The sequence below is a fragment of the Strongylocentrotus purpuratus genome, unplaced genomic scaffold (genome assembly GCF_000002235.5).
Source record: "Strongylocentrotus purpuratus isolate Spur 01 unplaced genomic scaffold, Spur_5.0 spur5_scaffold_8, whole genome shotgun sequence".
NCBI classification, from domain to species: Eukaryota; Metazoa; Echinodermata; class Echinoidea; order Camarodonta; family Strongylocentrotidae; genus Strongylocentrotus; species Strongylocentrotus purpuratus.
Window position 1 is genome coordinate 8,198,833 of NW_022145614.1, and position 18,982 is coordinate 8,217,814.

At 39.9% G+C, this 18,982-nt stretch overlaps 2 protein-coding genes across 2 annotated transcripts; one reads left to right on the forward strand and one right to left on the reverse strand.

The window, feature by feature from the left end:
- Positions 1 to 1,388: 1,388 nt before the first annotated feature.
- LOC579849 lies at positions 1,389 to 4,467 on the reverse strand. The gene is made up of 2 exons (XM_030975962.1): positions 3,489 to 4,467; positions 1,389 to 2,612 (listed from the first exon to the last, which is right to left on the reverse strand). Exons 1-2 carry the CDS (start codon positions 4,463 to 4,465, stop codon positions 2,546 to 2,548), a joined length of 1,044 nt encoding a protein of 347 aa, XP_030831822.1. The 5' UTR covers positions 4,466 to 4,467; the 3' UTR covers positions 1,389 to 2,545.
- A 4,988-nt stretch (positions 4,468 to 9,455) lies between these two features.
- On the forward strand, positions 9,456 to 18,690 carry LOC579965 (RING finger protein 166). Its single transcript, XM_030976021.1, has 5 exons — positions 9,456 to 9,681; positions 13,357 to 13,513; positions 14,810 to 14,922; positions 16,238 to 16,460; positions 17,933 to 18,690. The coding sequence occupies exons 1-5, from the start codon at positions 9,590 to 9,592 to the stop codon at positions 17,996 to 17,998; spliced, it is 651 nt and encodes a 216-aa protein (XP_030831881.1). The 5' UTR covers positions 9,456 to 9,589; the 3' UTR covers positions 17,999 to 18,690.
- The last annotated feature ends 292 nt before the right edge of the window (positions 18,691 to 18,982 follow it).

An 18,982-nucleotide genomic window follows, 5' to 3' on the forward strand; every position in this document is an offset into this window, starting at 1 on the left:
CTCAATGAAACGCCCTTGAAATTAAAGTTAAAGCTTTGCAACTCTAGTTGCTGTACTCTTTAATGTACAGATATTGTATTCACCATTTGAGCCCAATTGTGAGATAGCTTGATTAGCTTTCTTTGGGTTAACTGTATTAATTACATGAATAGTCAAGCCTCACTCCCGAAGGGTCGGATGAGTATGTTTTCTAAATACACCCTGCCAGGCGCGTACACAGGGGGTTGGGTTCCCCCCTCAAATTTGTTAATTGTAGAAAAAAGAAAAAAAGTGCTCTTACCCCCCCCCCCCCCCCCCCCCCCCCCCCCGCTCTGCAGAAGGGCGTGCCACAAACCGTTGTCAAACTTCTGTTTAGTTTTGATTTATGAAGAATTGACATCACTGTTGAAAGATTAAAATCTTTTGTAGACAAAGTCAAAGAAGGATCGGAACATTGGAATTGTGTTTGCATTATCCATAATTGGCACTCTTCTGCCATTCATACACAATCTGCAGTCACCCGGGTCTCTCTGGTTCGTTTACTTTTACCTATTTCCCGCTCCATCCTAATGTCCTTCCTCTCTATCTCTCTCCCCATTATCAAAACCTTCGTTACTCCTTTTCTTCACCATCTTCACCTTCCCCCATTATGCAAATCTTTCTTTTTATCCCTTTTCCCCACTCTCTCTATTACTGATCAGATGGTTTCACTTGATCATCCTTTTTAATTTTCCCCTTTATTCTTTCTTTGTCCACCTATCTCTTTCTTTCCCATCATACAAACCCTTCACACTTTCAGGTTTGTCTATTTTTCTGTTGTATTTTCTCTTTCTCTCTCCCCTAACATGGAATCTTTCTCCTGCTCTTTCTTGTCCATTCCACTCCCATCATAAATATCTTTTTGTTGAGCTTCTCTAGTATACATCATCTTCCTCTTGTCTCATGTCGCACAAATCCTTTTATTGCTCTTTCTCCTTTATTCGTCCGTCTCGTTCTCTCTCTCTCCTTTATTCGTCCGTCTTGTTTTCTCTCTTTTTCCTTAATTCGTCCATCTCGTTCTCTCTCTCCTTCATTCGTCTGTCTCGTTCTCTCTCTCTCTCTTTCCTTTATTCATCTGTCTCATTCTTTCTCCCTCTCCTTTTTATTTGTCTGTCTCGTTCTCTCTCTCTCTCCTTTATTCGTATGTCTCGTTCTCTCTCTCCCTCTCTCCTTTATTCGTATGTCTCGTTCTCTCTCTCCCTCTCTCCTTTATTCGTCTGTCTCGTTCTTTCTCTCTCTCCTTTATTTGTCTGTCTCGTTCTCTCTCTCAAACCAAGTGAAAATGTTACTTGCACTAGTCTGAAAAATACAAAAGTGGAAAAAAGATAAATTTATAAGACATGTCTAGTCAATGATATATTGCACCTTTGGAATGCTTAGTCCAGATCCTGGCTGTAGCAGAATCATATACAAATAGTTACATGTAAAAAAAAAAAGGGACTTTTAAGAGCATATACCTAGAAATAAAAGTAAATTTTAAGAAAAGGTCACACGACTCTTAAGAAATCAAGCATTTATGTATCGAGTCTTAAAATTCTAAAATCACACATATCCTAGATTAAAATGTGTTTCAAAGCAAATTTGCTAGCTACCATCTTTAAAATATAATATTGAATCGACTAGAGTGGGATACAACTTTTTTGTGCATAAAAAGTTACAAATTTCCCAAGAGATTTTCTTTTCTGGAAGTGGTTTGATCTTTAACTAGGACTACATTTCATGAATGTTTCCATTGCCACAGCAAGACACAGTCATGACATTTAGTTCTGGTAAAATCCAATCACTTTTTGAAATGGGAATTACTGGAATGTTAAATGTGTTTTAAGTTTTCATGCCTACTAAAGTTTGGGGACTTACCACCTTAATGTACCTGGCAAATGGACACTTCAGTCACCTTTCAAGGAAATCCTAGCAAAAGCATGTTTTTGCGCTTTTAAGTGGCATGTGCAGGGAAAATTGTAAAAATAACGCATTCAAGCTCTCTTGTCAAAGAGTCTGACAGAGAGTGATCTTATTGGCTGAACATGATGAGAGTGAAATCTATAAAAATAAAAAAAATGGTTATTGCATATTTGCATAACAAATGGGCATATATTGAATGAGATAAAATCTTGCTAAAAAAATAAAATGATTCTCAGAATGCTGACACATGTATTTTAAAATTTTAAGAATATTTCATCTCCAGGAAATCCCCAGAAAACCATCCCAGTTATTATACACAGTACTGTGAGTGTTCATTTATTCATCTCATGTTTCAAATTGTGTTTCATCATATTAAAATAATTCTGTAATGATATTTGGAATACTTTTCCCTCAATTGTTACACTTTGAGATAAAAATCTTGAGTTGTATTTAAATTGGAATTAAAAGAGTCGTGTAATAGTCTAATACAAGAGGTTTCCTCGCTTATGTCTTGAGCAGTAGCAGCTTGATTTCAAGGCATCTTCAAACACTGGTGTGACCCTTGACCTCCAGTCCTCTCTCACAATGCATTGGTTGTAGATTGCTAGGCTTGGGGCACCAGTCTTTAAATGTTGTAGAGGCAAGGCACACTCAAGGCATCTCTAGACAACAGTGGACCAGTCCAACGGTTCCTGTAAGCGAAAGAAGAAAAAGCTGTAAACTTATAAATGCATACACTGTATATGATGATTACTTCATGATGATGATGTTTATAAGTGTATGATCCAACCCTTTTGAATATGTTAATAGTAATGCACAATGGCTCAGTGGTAAAGCAGTGGTCTCATTGCCTGGAGGTCCCAGATTCAAAACTTATTTGATGCCCTAGTGCCCTTTGGTAAGGCGCTAATCCTCATTATCAAGACCCTCTATCCCCTGGTTGCTTACAAGCAAACACACGCTTTTTCAGCAGTCAGGTAAAACAAACAAAGCAACCAACCCTCAAACATTTCAATTATTTATGATTATGTCTAAATGATTCTTTAAACAGTTCTAAGCTGCTAGTTTTAAATATTACATGTATTTGGATATTCCCAATAATGAGCATCCTTTGTCCTCTTGTAAAGGGATAAGAAACAGTTTCTGGAATGAAATTGATAAAAATGAACATAAATAACACTACATGTACATCTATCTATAAATCTGTTTTTCAAAACGATGGGATTGTGCATGCATAGATGTATATTCTGGACTTTGATTGACAAGATCATACATACCTTTTAATACCTTACCAGTAAAGTTACCACTCACTCATTTTGGGGTGGGGCCAATTAAAATCGAGACCAACATTTTTCTTCAAGACTTTGTGTTTTACGTACAACAATTAAACTCTCTTCTGAAAACTACACCTGATTGCAAAAAAGATCAAGACCTTATTAATCAAGAAATCATTGATCTTAAAAACTTTGTTGTCTTTCTTTGTAATGTACTTGCTATGGTATTAAAACAATACCTGTTGAGAGTCAGAATGGCACTATAACTTAAGTATCAATAGAGGCGAAGCATACCTTGCCGTGGCAATCGAAGTTAGCGCTGGTAGATGCACACTCCTGAGGAAGAAACATGTACTGTTGGAGATGTCCAGCACCTCCAGAGATTCTGAACTCATGATGTACTGTGGGAAGGACAACATTCCGATTAAAGGCACACTCACACTGAGCTTAAACCTCTTCAGGCGTGGCAAGCTCTCCAGCAAATAATTCAAGTTCTCTTCCCGTAGCACAGCAAATACCCAGTACTTATCAAGCTCCAGTGTGTGTAACTGTTTGAATGTTGAGAGTGCTTTGACAGAAGAAAATGACCAGTCAAAAGGAGTGTGGATTTCTTCAATGGCAGGGCACATCTCGCTCAGAGTGGTCAGCAGGCACAGAAATGACTTGACCCTGTCCGACTTCCAGGTCATCTCCTCTGCTTGAAATGGCATGAATTCTGGAGAGGTTGTCCATTCTGCATGAACAACCTTGAGCTCATGCGAGTTGGTCATTTTGAGGAGGTAGATCAAAAATTTGAGCCATATTTCCTCGCCTTCGATGATATCCAGCTCAAAGAAAAGGCAACGAAGCAGGGCTCCCCTTGAAACAAAGTGGTATATATAGCTGGTAGCCCTCTCCTTTATACATCTGATAGCTTCACATTTGTCCTTGGGTAGATCACTTCGTGCCAAAGCATAGGTAAAATCAGCAACTTGCCACAGACGTGGTGTTCTTATTACCCTAGCCCAATCCGAACATACTGTGGCTATCTCACATTTTTCAGTATCACTTAAAAAGGAAAATATTCTTACTTTGCATTCCAAAGGCAATCTAGAGAAGGCTGTTTCCAATTTGTTGTTTGATATATTGCAAGATATTCTACACTGCTCCTCCCGTTTTAAATTAGCTTGCTCAGTTCTTGCTTTTCTGCGTCTGGAACGACTGATGACATAAGGCTGCCCACAGTTCAATTTTCTTCTCTTTCTCCTGGTACAATAACTTGATTCAGACATGTCTGATTGCACTCTGCCATTTGTATCTTTCTTATGATATATCCTTGAGCATTCAATTGAAGCTTGCAGTGCTTGCAGTGCTTGCTGTCATTGATGACTTCATCTGGTTTGGTCACCTATAGACAGAAATAAAAGTAGGAATCTTCAATTTTTATTAATATCACTCACATCACTGTGTAGTCTGGTTTTTCCAAGGCATTTTAAAGCCCCACTGTCCTACTTGTAGCTACTTGCTCCCTCTATATATAGAAAAATTCCCCTATCGGTGCCTGTTGGTCCCCCATGATCCTCTTTTTCTTATGTTAGTTGAGAGTTGAGTTAATGAGACCACTGTGTGGTCTAATCCCTTCTGGCCCATTAGTATTGATGGTCTTTAAATAAATATGTAGGCACCACTCACAATGATGATCTACGGTATAAATAATTATGAATGAATCTATACTGGTAAATAGATCTTTGCACAGAATAATTTTCTACCATGTAAAACTATTGGAAAATCATAAACATAAAAATTTACAGTAAAACTATTAAAACAAAAATCATTAAATAACCCATATAATGTACACAATACACTTAGATTAGGTTTGGACGTGAGTGTGCCGCTCAAGCCTCGAAACCCCTACCGGTACTCATTATTAGGGGTCATTTTTCTAGAAAAAAGACCAATTTTGCACAATTTTCTGTTGTTCTTTGGGTGTTTTTTCTGGCTTTATATAGCCATGCAAACACCCAAAAAATTTGCAAATTTTGAAAAAACAGACCCATTTTTAATGCGATTTTTATTAAAAGTGGGACCCATGCATGTTTAGGGATTTTTTGTGAAAAAGTGACCCATTAGAGTGGCACACCCAGGTAGTCCTAATATGTGAGTACCCCCCCCCCCCCCCCCCCCCCCTTTGCATTGGATTGGCCGGGAAGGCAGGGACTCCATTGTGTTGAGGGTCTACATACAAATTAAAATTATGTAAAAATGCTTTTTTTAAATTTACTTTGCCTCAGCACCTGACGCACAGCATATCACCAACAGTCACAACATTTTTGGAGGTAAATTATTTATATATTCGTGAAATAAACCCATAATCTGACGAATGGTTGGGTCCAATTTAGTCTAGTGTGAAAAACCTACGCCCTACGGCTACGTGAAAATGACGAAAGGCTACGTTGTCTTCTGCTTTTAATTCAAGAAAGGTCGTATAATCGCGACCACTTGGACTTGAACCGGGTAGACTCACACTCACACCAGTAATTTACACATGACATAGGCATAGGCATTGTGCCATTTGTGGTCAATCCTTTCTGTCAACACTCCTCATTGAATTAATTGGGTATGCCGTAGGGTCGGTCCAGGGTAGCCTTAAGGGCTCCCTCGAAATATTTGTTATGATATCATAAAAGACATTTCGAGGGAGCCCCTTAAGGCTAGTCCAGGGTTAGACCGAATTTTCCGTCTCTTTCGTTCGTTAGCCTCTTATTGGGGTAGGGTCGGCTCTCTCTTTAGAGACGGAAGCCGTTTATACACATGTCCTTGCTAACGCCACGGCCAGTCCTGGTCGTAGCGTTTTGCCCCCAAAATCCCCCAAAATGTCATTTTACCTCGAGCATGTTATATTGTAAATTAGGCCTAGGCTATAATAAATCAGTTCCACTTACCAACTTGACTGAAATAATCAGTTTAATAGTCCCTTTTTAGGAAATTATGGGTCAAAATCGGAATCCATGTTGAAAAAGATTTTCAAAATGGATTTCGATTTTGACCCATAATTTCCTAAAAAGGGACTATTAAACTGATTATTTCAGTCAAGATTTTGGGGGCAAAACGCTACGACCAGGACTGGCCGTGGCGTTAGCAAGGACATGTGTATAAACGGCTTCCGTCTCTAAAGAGAGAGCCGACCCTACCCCAATAAGAGGCTAACGAACGAAAGAGACGGAAAATTCGGTCTAGTCCAGGGTTAGACCGAAAGCTTCAGTCTCTACTATAATAGTACTATACCGTCGGTTGTTCCACTGAGACTACGTCTGGCTCCACTAGACCTCCGATTACAGAATGACAACAAATGTCAGTTTTATTAAAGAAATGACCCAAATCAGATGGTTATTGCTGTCTAGTCCAGGGTATGTGAGTTAACACCTCCCTGGTCGGTCGTCGGATCGGCTCTAGTCTACGTCTAGGGCCTCTTTATACACAAAACAGCACTGAGCTAGAATGGTTAATTAATTAGGTAGCAAGCCCAACACTAACGACAAATTCCATGTGATAGGATGTAACACTAACAGTTAGGTTTGCATTTTGGACATTAAAAGTTGGGTTCACTCACCTTAACCCACACAGTGTCAGTTGTCACACAAAGTTGCATTAAATGTCGTAGATCTAGACCGAAAGTTTCAGTCTCTGATGACGGGTGGCAGCGTTGTGTTCCGCCGAGACTACGTGTGGGAAGCTAGCTCTTGCGCCGTTCGTTGAACTGGCGACCATTAAGCCTCCGACCAATAAGAAGGAGGCTAGCCACCAATAATGGGGCCTATAGTGTCTCTAAATCGTACAATCAAAAAGGAAACAAAACAATGACTCACACCATTTGAAAGGCGAGATCTTACTCTTTACTCTGATAATTTGTCACATGCCAAAGCAATTTGTCTGAGTCTTACTGTTTTAGATTTAACCTAGGGCTCAAACCGGCGTATACGGGTTTACAGGGTTTATCCGGGCATTTCGAGTATATAATAATTGGACAAAATGCGCTTTATACTTTGTAGGCTTTTAAAACTATCGTATGACATTTTAACTAACAAAGATAATAACTGACACCATTTGAAAGGTGAGATCCTATTCTTTACTCTCATAATATTGTCTGAGTCTTACTGTTTTAGATTTAAACCGGCATAATATACTGGTTTACAGGGTTTATCCGGGCATTTCAAGTATATTATTGGACAAAATGCGGCTTTTAAAACTATCGTATAACATTTTAACTAAATCCTCTGAAATCTGGTGATTCTAAAAGACCAGCAAATTATGTACCTCGACCAGTAAATCAATATCGAGAAGAAGAACAAGACCAAAGATGTTGCAGGGGCGGATCTAGGCGGGGGTGGGGGTTAACCCTCAGCCTACCCCCCCCCCTCCCCCTTGGGCTGCCAAGTGAAAATGGGATGTGCATAGAAAAATGCAATCATGTGTCCAGACCTATACACAGTATAGATGTCAGTAGATGCCAGGAAAGCATCACTTACGGGGGTTCAAAATAGCAACAACAAAAATCGCCTCGCCGCTACGCGGCTCGTGGACGATAAATGATAATGATAAAAAACAAGGAATCGAGCTTCATGGGTACCAATTCAATGGAAATTTGTATTAAAATAAGAGCCCCCGTCAGCACTAAAAGAGCCCCCGTGTGAAGGCTCACGGGGGCTCTTTTTGGGGGAAGAGCCCCCGTGGACAAAAAGTTAATTTGAGCATACATAAGTACTGGGTAGATAACAAATCAGTACTCTTATTCTAGTCCTCATACTCATTGTTCGATTTGTCAACATTTTGCCTAACTTTAAAAATGCAGATTATAGCAGCGAGAGCTATTATATCCTTCTCTTGATCTCTGTCTAACATCTGGCATCCTCGGAGATCATGCTGCCGAGGTAGTTAAATGAGGAGACTCGTTTAATAATACATTTTGGACTGCTCTTCTTGGACACTTTTTTTTTTTTTGGTCTCGAAATTTGAAAATTTGACATTTTTTTTTCGTTAGGGGGGGGGGGTAAAGTCACTTTACGTTAGCCGTGGGCATAATTTTTTTTTTTTTTTTTTTTTTTTTTTTTTTTAAATTTAAAAAAAAGAAAAGAAAAAAAAAAGGGGGTTTTTAGTTTTTTTAGGGGGGTTTACACACATAAAAATACCAAAGGGGGGGGGTTTGAACCCCCAACCCCCCCCCCCCCCCCCCCCCCCCTGCGTACGCCCATGGTTGTGATATACAATTTCCAAACGGAATAGCTAATCGGTCGATTTTAGTCAAGAAATATTGTTTATAGTGTGTGTGTGTGTATTGGGTTTTAACAGACGTGTATCAATCAGATATGATTATTTACGTCCTGGGACCGACCTTTAAACGTCACCATCCGAAAGACGTGATTCAGCTTCGAACCTGCGTCCTCGGCTGAATACTTCCACTTATAGCTGGATTACAGGCGCACGCCACAACGCCTAGTTGTTATATGTGTGTGTGTGTGTGTATTGGTTTTTACAGACGTGTATCAATCAGATCTGATTATTTACGTCTGGGGACCGACTTTTAACGTCACCATCCGAAAGACGTGACTCAGTTTCGAACCTGTGTCCTCGGCTGAATCAGTTTGTAACTTCCACTTTTAGCTGGATTACAGGCGCACGCCACAACGCCTAGTTATAGCTTTAATTAATGTCTTGACCTTGAGAGGGAGCTATACATTATAAAGAGTTTATTGTTTACAATTTCATAACTTTAGACTCGAGGCAACCGCGACAATGATCACTGAATATTGTAGGACCACATATGCTTCCAATATGTTAATTCGAACCAAAGTCATTACCCCATACCAAAACTTTGTATATTATAATCTCAACTTGAAACAGAAATTATATGTTTGCAACACATGAAATGTGCCAGTTTATAAGGTACCGGGTATTTGCTCTGCTATATAGACTATGCCACGTTTTATTTTAATTCAAGACTCCAGTAAAAAAAGCTTGGATCTAATTCATTGGAATGCTAGAGCGCCATAATGGCAGCACAGCTAAAGCCAGGGTAATAATCTCCAATTTTGGAAGCGCTTAGTGATTGTAATAAGCGCTTTATTAAACTGAGTGTTATTATTATCATTATTATCTTCCATTTATCACCCATGTTACACATTCATTTTTCGTTTTCCTTTTTGAAGACACCACAGCGGGATTTCTATTGTTTAACGGGCTAACTTCGCCCGAATCGTTTAGGTCGCGGTTATTGGTCGCCAAATATAGCCCACTCTCTAGATCTTTGTATTTCAAAACAAAGGACTATTGCGGTAAAGGGCTTCGGCAATGAGACGAGAGAATAGCTGTAAATAAGAAGAAGTCCTTGCTGATGAGTCTACTATAGCAGTGTATCAATCATGGCATCTTCTTCAAGTCCCAATGAAGCATGCAAGTGCTCTATTTGCCTGGAATTGTTCCTGAAACCAACAAAGATACCCTGCAATCATGTGTGAGTAAAATAACAACAACTCGTGAACTGCGAACAGACGAAAGTCAAAACAACACACAGTGACTAGCTAGACTTGACTAGTCTAGGCCTATGCATATCGCATCGACACACACAAAATGACGAATAAAAGTCAGAACAGACCAACGTATGGGGATTTTATTAATAAAACTGGCATTTGTCAACTATAACTTGCTTTAAAATTACGGCTAGGAAATAATTGGGGATAATGGTAATTGATCCAGCCATCTGGTCTGGCCATGGGTGCATCCAGGCGCGGATCCAGGGGGGGGGGGGGGGGGGGGGCACCCGCCAAAAAAGAGAGAGCGAGAGAGAGAGAGAGAGAAGGAAAAGAATGGAAAGGGAAAGAGGAGAGAAAGGGAAGGAAAGAAGAGGAAGCAGAAAAGAAAAGGGGGAAGAATGAGGGGGGGGGGGTAAAAGAGTGTTGCCTCCCCCCCCCCCCCCCAGCAAAAAAAAATAGAGAGAAGGAAGGAAAGGAAACAAAAAAAGGAAAAGAGGAGATAAAGGGAAGGAAATAAAGAGGTAGAAGAAAAGAATAGAAGGGGGATATCAGTTGTGAAAAGAAGGGGAGATCAGTTGCGATTAATTCCGCCACCAACATGTGGATCGGGGGGGGGGGGGGGGGGGGCGGGACCGAAAGGCCCTTACCCTCCCCCTCCCCAGCAAACTTATAAGAGACAGAAGGAAGCTAGGAATGGAAAGGGAAAGGAGTGTCATGGTCGAGTGGTTTAAGGCGCTTGACTGGAGTTGTGAAGGTAGAGGGTTCGAATCCCGACACAGCACTATATCCTTTGGCAAGATATTAACCTGCACTTGCTACTCTCCACCCAGGTGTTAAATGGGTACCCGGTAGGATGCGACCGTCATTGTTGGTCAAACAGTTTTTGAGCGTCATGTAACGCCTGGCTGGAATGCTCCCCAGGGAGTGGAGATTTGTGCACACAGTGTGTGCGGGCAAGCACTGAATCCAATGACAGGGGTAATATGTATTTGTAAAGTGCTTAGAGACATTTGTAATAAGTGCTATATAAATATTAAATATTATTATTATTATTATTATTATTATTAAAAAGAGGAAGAAGAAAGGTGGGGGAGATCAGTTGCGATGGGCCCCCAATCACCCATATATGAATATGTATCCCGGGGCGCCTACCCTACCATCATTCGGCAGGTCCTAATGAAGCCCTGTACCAAAAATGGCGTTTGTACAACAACAAATCAATGTTTTATTACATTACAAATTATTTGTGGACTACGAGGCGACGCACCTGTCCCACACCCTTATATGATATTCTTGCCGGGGGCTCCTACCCTAATATCGTTCAGTAGGTCATAAGGAAGCTCTGTACCAAAAATGGCATTTGTACGACAACATATAAATGTTATATTACCTTCTAAATTATTTGGGGGCTACGAGGCTACGCCCCCGCCCCACGCCCATATATGATATTTTTGTCGGTGGCTCCTACCCTAATATCGTTCAGTAGGTCCTAAGGAAGCCCTGTACCAAAAATGGCATTTGTACAACAACAAATCAATGTTATACAATTATTTGGGGGCTCCAAAAGACGCCCCCGCTCCCACAACCGTAATTTGAAATTTTTGCCGGAGGCTCCTAGCCTAATATCGTTTAGTAGGTCCTAAGGGAGCCTTGTACCAAAAATGGTGCTTTTATCCGGCAAGTAACGAAAATTTCACTAAGCCACCTGACTAATGATGGAATTTCAGGTGCAATTTACTGCAATTGTAACCAAATAGAATTTAAGCATGGTTTATTTCTAATTCGATACTAGTGATTTACAAATTGTGCTGAAAATGACATGATTTTCTTGGATTTTTCCTCACTTTTTAGTGAATTATATTTTTTATGCATTTGTTGGAAAATGACAAATTCCCAAATTAACAGTCAGGCAAGAAATATGTTTATTTAGAGGCCTACATGTCTGGGCACGCGGAACGAAGGGTTCGGGGGGGCTTGAGCTCCCCCCTCCTTTTTTGAAAAAGTATATTAAAGAGAAAAAGAAAGAAAGAGAGAAAAAAAAGAACAGCGACCTGCCAGTGTCACAAAAAAATGAGGTATCAAAATATGCTCATCTGACCTTAATTTAATACCTAAAACCACTGAGCTTGTGGGGGCTCTGCCCCCTGGATTCCACCTAGGGCCCTTGGATGCTTATCTGACGATAATTTAATACATAAAATCCCTGAGCTTCCAGGGCTCCGCCCCCTGGACCCCACGTCAATTAGTGACCTGCCAGTGTCACAAATAAGTTATTGAAATATGCTCATCTGACCGTAATTAAATGACTAAAATCCCTGAGTTTCCGGGGCTCTGCCCACTGGACCCCACCTAGGGCCCTAAGGCGGGCCCCTGGATGCTCATCTGACGGTAATGTGATGCCTAAAACCCCTGAACTTCCGGGAGCTCTGGACCCCACCTAGGGCTCTAAGGCGGGCCACTGGATGCTCATCTGACTGTAATGTGATTCCTAAAACCCAAACCTTCTGAGGGCTCCGCCCCCTGGACCCCACGCCAATTAGTGTCCTGCCAGTGTCACGAATAAGGTATAAAAATATGCTCATCTGACCGTAATTAAATGCCCATACGCCCTGAGCTTTCGACTTGACCCCCGCCGGTGCTTTGCCCCTAGACCCCACACCAATTAATGCTACGCTCTACTTGATTGTAAATACTCTAGCCTCCCCCTCCCCCCACCCACTTTGAAAAACGTTCAGCAGGGCCTCCATGTAAGAGCGGTGGTGATGCAGAATTTGTTCTGCCCCCCCCCAAAAAAAAAAAAAGATTTTGCTCATTATGCCACTGCTTTAGTAGCCACTATTACGTACCAATATTTGGCTAGCAAAATTTCAAATTTGGGCCGCCCCCTAAGAAATCCTGGATCTGCGCCTGCGTGCATCAACTTATCAAGTCTTTCGATTGTCTTCTTTGTGCACGCAGGGGCAAGAGTTCCATAGTGTACCCCCCACTAAAATTGAAAACAAAATATAGATATGTTTCAGAGTTATATACCTAATAATAAAATAATATAATAATATATAATGCATGGGAAACTAGGGTTAGGGTTAGGGTAAGGGTTAGACAATGAGAGATAGAAAGAAAGATAAAAAGAATTTGTTTTCGTTTTTATTTAGCGGGGGTATATATGGAACTCTTTCTGCAGGGAGCCAGTGAAAGCGATTTCGTTTAATCAAATTATAGAAATGCAAGCATCACACTTTAAGCTCACACAACTTTGTTATTCCTGGCTTATTTTTCCTGATTGAGGTGTCATATAAAAAGGCAGAAATTGAACTTTCTAGAAATGTGATTTTTCTCTTTGAAATTCAGATACCACCCGCCACATGACTTTTTGGTTTTCTCTCTTCAAATTGTTTTAATTACTCGTGCATGAAATATGCATCATATGAAAGAGGAGGATCTAAGCTTTACAAATATGTGTAATTTATGAATTATAATTGTGATTAAGTTATGATGAAACATCAATAATTCTCAGTTTTGTTTTTTCTGGGACGCACTGTATAGAGGTGATCAGTGGAACAAGTAGAACACCGCCGATATCAGAGACTGAACTTCTGAAGCTTTTGGTCTAATATACATGCGGCTTTTGCTACTTCAATTTCCTGTCTTTTTTGCAGGTTCTGTGAAGAGTGTCTTGCTCCCTTCATCACCGTGGTTTCACCGAGCTGCCCTCTATGTCGAGTGACCTTTAAACCCAAGGAGAGAAGTAGAGCAAAAGATGTGGAGAAACAGATGACATCCATCAAAGACACTTGTATAGGTTGCAAAAAGAAGGTACACAGAGGGGCAGGTTTCACAACACTGTCAAAGCACAAGTTCATCGACATCCCATTGAAACGCATGTCAATTACAATGCACGCATTTCAATGGGGTGTCAGACTGTCAGTGAACTTGTAGTCGTGACGATTTTATGGAATGATGCCCAGATTTCTAATGACAGTTACATTAATGCTGCCTAATTCATCAATGTTACAGTACATGTCTATAGTCATCTTGTGTCATAATGGGACCAGTTATTAGTATTGAGAAGGGCTAGTTTCACCAAAACAGCCAGCCCCACATTAGTTCTACCGGTAGTCTGCCTGTATTGCATTTTTTATCTACTTAAACCCAATTAAATTTTACTTGAAATACACTGGCGTTAGCGTTAAACTTGCTTGTATGATGCGTAGGCCTATGACTAATGAGTAAGCAAGAAGTAAGAGATTGAAATTTATAAATGAAAGGTGAAATCTGAGATAAAAAGCAGTCTCCTATTATCAATTTTGTTTTAGAGAAACACTGTAAAATAATATGTTTAAGAGATAAAATTGTGCTCAGAATACATGTTTCATTGATGGTTTATTAAAGAGTTGCGTTGGTTCTAATTGGAATACATTTAAAGGAGCTACACAAAGAAAATTCACTAACAACTGATAATTAGAACAAATTACATATGGATGGAAAGATTTTCTCTTGAAAAACACTAATAATTTGCTGAGAAATCATATAGATATCATGGAAAGGCGTAAAGTGCAATTTTTCAAGACCTTCTTAGACCCCCAAGCGCCCCCGAACGTAAGCCAAACACATGAGCGTAGCGAGCTCTGAATAGTGACGTCACACACTGGACAAACAGCTCAGTGCCGTGTAGCAGTCTGCAGCTAGCCAGCCGTGTCCCGTATATGATGTCACAAATATTGACGCTCTGATTAAGGCAAAAATCCTGGATCTCAAAACTAACATTTTTGAGAGTTGATTACTGCGGTCCCCAAACATATTTTGAAGAAAAGAGTTGTAATTTGATCAGCAAGGCTTCCCCTTCGCAATGATATGAGTTTTGCATCAATTCAAAACTCTTTTGATTCTTCGTGTGGCTACTTTAAAGTTTTTTTTTCAAAGGTGAAGTTCTAAAACACTCCTTAATACAGTCAAACCTGCTTTAGTGACCTCCTGTTTACAACATGGTTTCTCATTGAAACATGTACTAAAGGAACCTGTCTACAAAGACCACTTTTTGTGTTTCCCTTGGGGGGTCGCTGTAGACAGGTTTGACTGTATCTTGATTGTCTTTCTTTTGTGTATATTTAGATGACATTGTCCAAGCTGAGACAGCATACCATGTCCTGTAGACTCGTGGATGATGGTAGCCAATCTAAAGCAGCCTTTAAGCCTGTAGGCAATACTTCTCAGAGTCCTTCAAGGTAAATTACCTATTAAAGGCAACCCATATTCTGTAAGGTTGTATATTAGGGTAGTCATTTTAGTCAATGTAAATCAGAGTTGAAGCTTGTAGGTCCTATTGCTCAGAAACCTATAAGGTAAGTCACATAAGACAAGTTAGACAACCCACATTTTGTAAGGTTGTATGTTAGGGTAGTCATTCTAGTCAATCTTAACCAGAGTTTTGGCCAGTAGGCAATACTTTCCAGAATCATTCAAGGTAAGTTGCCTAAGACAACCCATGTTCTTTAAGGTTCTATATTAGGGTATATAGTCATTCTAGTCAATCTAAACCAGAGTTTTGGCCTGTAGGTCCTACTGCTCAGAAACCTCCAAGGTAATTTACTGTAGACATCCCAATCTTTTATTAGTTTCCTGAATGTTCATGATCATGTAGGGTAGCAAGGTGAGGGTAGTCAATTTATACTCGAGTTGAAACCTCATAGTCCCACTTCTTATAAAACTCCTAGGTGAGTTACCTTTAACATAAATATTGTCAGAGCGCTTGTTTTTCATTCAATATGCTTTAGAGTGAGGCAGCTTTCTCAGTGCTTGTCCTTAGGTACTTGTATGATAATTGCCATTCAACTAGCATGGCGTCAAGGTTCTGTAAATGGCTTTAACCACATGTCCTGTAGTCTGATTCTGATTCTGTTCTGATCCTGGTCCTGATCCTCAAGAGGGATATATAGGTGACCAATAAGAACGTTATCGTTCAAGAGAGAGTGTTTGTTGCGACAAGAACATTTTGGAATTTAGACCCATCACATTGCAGTTGTGGGGAGGGACTATACTTATATTACCCCTTTGGATTGATTCCCAGAGTCTGGTTTTGAAGGTATCAACCAAGTTGCAGGCAACGATGCTGGAGGGGGGAGGGGGGGGGGGGTGGGTTAAATTCCAGGCCTGAATGGTTCTTGGAAAGTTAGTGAGCCAATAAATATCCATGTTACATCTTATGTTAGAGAAGGAGAGACTATGGTGTCCCTTGAGTATCTTCTAGGGTTGTGTGATGTATTCAGGTATGGATATGGCGGCTTGGTCTTTGATGGATTTGTAGAAGAGCGAGTATCTAGCCACAAAATGTCGACTCTGTAGTGGTTGCCATTTTAGATCACTGTTCAGGTCTGATACATGGACATCTATTCCATATTTATCTATTCCATGTCTTTTCCCCTTGCTGTAAAGTTCACACAACATCTACCGGTAAGTGAAATATGTTCCAATTGATATTCGATACAGCGTGCTTTGAAATTCAGCAGTTCTGCATGTTCTCAATCTCCTTCTCCTTTTCAGCAACCTTCCAAACCGATCCACCTTCCAGTGCCCAGTCTGTGGAGCCAAGAACCTCGACTGTGACAGCCTGAGAAGACATTGCAACAAGGAACACAAGTCCAACGACACGCCCGTTGTATGCCCCATATGTGCCTCTATGCCCTGGGGAGACCCCACCTATGAGAGCAGTAACTTTCTACATCATATGAACCTGAGGCATCAATTTGAGTACGATACTTATGTGGTAAGTGCCTCTCTTGTTTCGTACATGTAGAGGTGACATGGTCGAGTGGATACCTCACCGGACTGTCGATCACAAGGTCCGCGGTTCGAGTCCCGCCGCGGCACTAATGTCCTTTGGCAAGACATTGCTCTACATTTGCCACACTCAACCCAGGTGATGTAAATGGCTACCTGGCAGGAATTTAATTCCTTGAAATGCTTTCTGCCTTATCATGGCAGCTCAGCTACAGCCGGGGTAATAATATGATACCTTGTATTAAGTGCAGGAGAGTATATTCATATAGTAGCTGCGCTATATAAATTGACCTATTATTATTATTATTACATTGATGCCTGCTATAGCCCTTGCAGGTATTATCTTGATACATGTTAGGTGTCTGCTATCTCTACTGCTGTATTAGGAAGTTTGAGTTGCATAGTTAAAAATTCAAGATGAAATGGTGATATTACAGATTTACTTTTATTCTTTATATTACTTTACCAGGTAAATGTTCTATGTATATATCCTAAATTGTTGCATGTCAAGGGTTAAAAGGGTTAAACAAATTTTCATGACAAAACTAGCTATCTCACTGTTATATTGTGATAATTCAAGGACCAATTTTGTGGTTGACGTCAAACCCCCAAAATGCCAGTATGTATTACTACAAGGACTTAAAATAGGTTGATTTTACATGTTGTTGCCAGAGGTCAATCTTTTTTCCAATCCAATCTTGAACAGTTTTGATTTATCTGTCACTAATACTGACATTTTTCTATTTATCAGGGTGATCATATACCGTAACATGTAATTTATGCTTCTGCCAACCTTAACATTAAGCAGGCAGGCTTTCATCCACTCCTGTGGACTTTCTCAAGCCAAGTCATTCTTCACATACCGTAATTTCTTGCCGTCTGCTGTCTTGAGATGACTGGATGACTCGAGGATCAATATGATCGGGCTATACACTATCACCTGTCTTCCTCACAGTGATCTCAAGGCAGCAGACAGCAAGAAACTGCATGAAGAATCACTTGGCTTAAGAAAGTCCACAGGAGTGGATGAAAACTTTCTACTAAATCCAACATTGGTATGAGCCTTAATTACATGTTATGCTGTCACTGTTTATTTTTTATTATTATTAATAGCAAATTTTTTTTTAATCACTTTCAAATTAATTTTTCATATTTTTTTTTACTCATATAATTTCACTTGACATATATTTACACCGTTCATAGTAATTGTATGATAATAGCATATAGGTTCATATCCTGATTCAATTTTAGGACTGTTGAATTTACAGCCATTAGTATCGTTAAAATTTTGATTAAAAATAGAAGCAGATTGACCAAAAAGATGATATTTTCTCGTGATTTTAATGCTCTCGTAAATAAAGATATGTATTTTTTGCGCATACACGTATCTATGCACCAATAGTATGTATTGCCTTCAAGTCTACATGTTACTATTTTTGTTCTGCTTTTCTCCTGTAGGATTATAATAAAGAAGAAGATGATGTTCTAAAGCAAGTGCTTGCAACATCGATGGAGGACAAATGAAGGAGAGAGAGAGCCAGAGAGAGAGAGATGCACTCATTTGCAGGTCAGATGAGAAGAAGGACAGGATGTCTTTGAGCAGGGTCTTGTTTCATTGTTCAAAGCATCATGGAGTCCATGCGCTGGACTTTACACCTCTGACGTACAGGAGTGACGTGATTGGATGATTCACCAGGCATGTTGTGGCTACCGTTTAAGAGTGATCAGTTATTTAATCCATTGACAAGGAAGTGGAATTCCTCAAATTGAGCCGGTAAAAAGTGCGTAATGGTACATCAAATCTGATCTCCTTGGCAATGTAGAAGGCTTGTAAGTAAGCCCTCTACGGTTTAATTTGAAAATGGGTTTTTAAGGATCATGGATATTTGTGGAAAAGTGGTTTGGCAGTCATCTCGTTAATAACTGAGCTTTTTAGGTGCTCCAAAATGAAAAGAGCACTGCACAGGATATGAGAGTTTAAAAGCTAATGTTTGTTGATCTTTGACACACTGCTATCGAATTAAAAAGTATTTATTTGTTGAGAAACTGAATCATGAACGCCTCCCTAAAATGGATATATTCCTGTATATTGATTAATTGTTGTTAATTTGTATAAGGTGACATTATTAGGAATGTGTGTTATGATACTTGAACATCATTTGTGAGCTAACAAGAGACAGTGGTATGTAACTTCCCCCAGCTCGGCACATGCTCCTAAAATAATTGCATTCTTTCATACAATACCTACACATTACCTTTCTTTTCCTGGCGATGCTACTGCACATGTGACATAGCAACTCCTATGTTGGTATTGCATGGTCTATTGAAAAACAGGTGATCAGCTCTGTCTTTTGTTAGCTCACTAATGATTGACAGATGATGTCATTAGGGAAATGAGATCTGGAGCATTTTTTTTAGGGTGGAGCTTAGCAGGTCTGAGAAAATTATTTAAAACAATATTTAAAAATCTATAAAATATATTTAGATGTTTGAATAACAATATATGAG

Excerpts from the sequence above, each read along its gene's own strand:
- LOC579849 (XM_030975962.1), bottom strand. The coding sequence starts at position 4,465 with ATGTCTGAATCAAGTTATTGTACCAGGAGAAAGAGAAGAAAATTGAAC. Across the intron at positions 2,613-3,488 it reads ACTTCGATTGCCACGGCAAG|GAACCGTTGGACTGGTCCAC; the intron begins GTATGCTTCGCC and ends TTTCGCTTACAG.
- LOC579965 (XM_030976021.1), top strand. The coding sequence starts at position 9,590 with ATGGCATCTTCTTCAAGTCCCAATGAAGCATGCAAGTGCTCTATTTGC. Across the intron at positions 14,923-16,237 it reads ACTTCTCAGAGTCCTTCAAG|CAACCTTCCAAACCGATCCA; the intron begins GTAAATTACCTA and ends TCTCCTTTTCAG. Across the intron at positions 16,461-17,932 it reads TTGAGTACGATACTTATGTG|GATTATAATAAAGAAGAAGA; the intron begins GTAAGTGCCTCT and ends TTTCTCCTGTAG.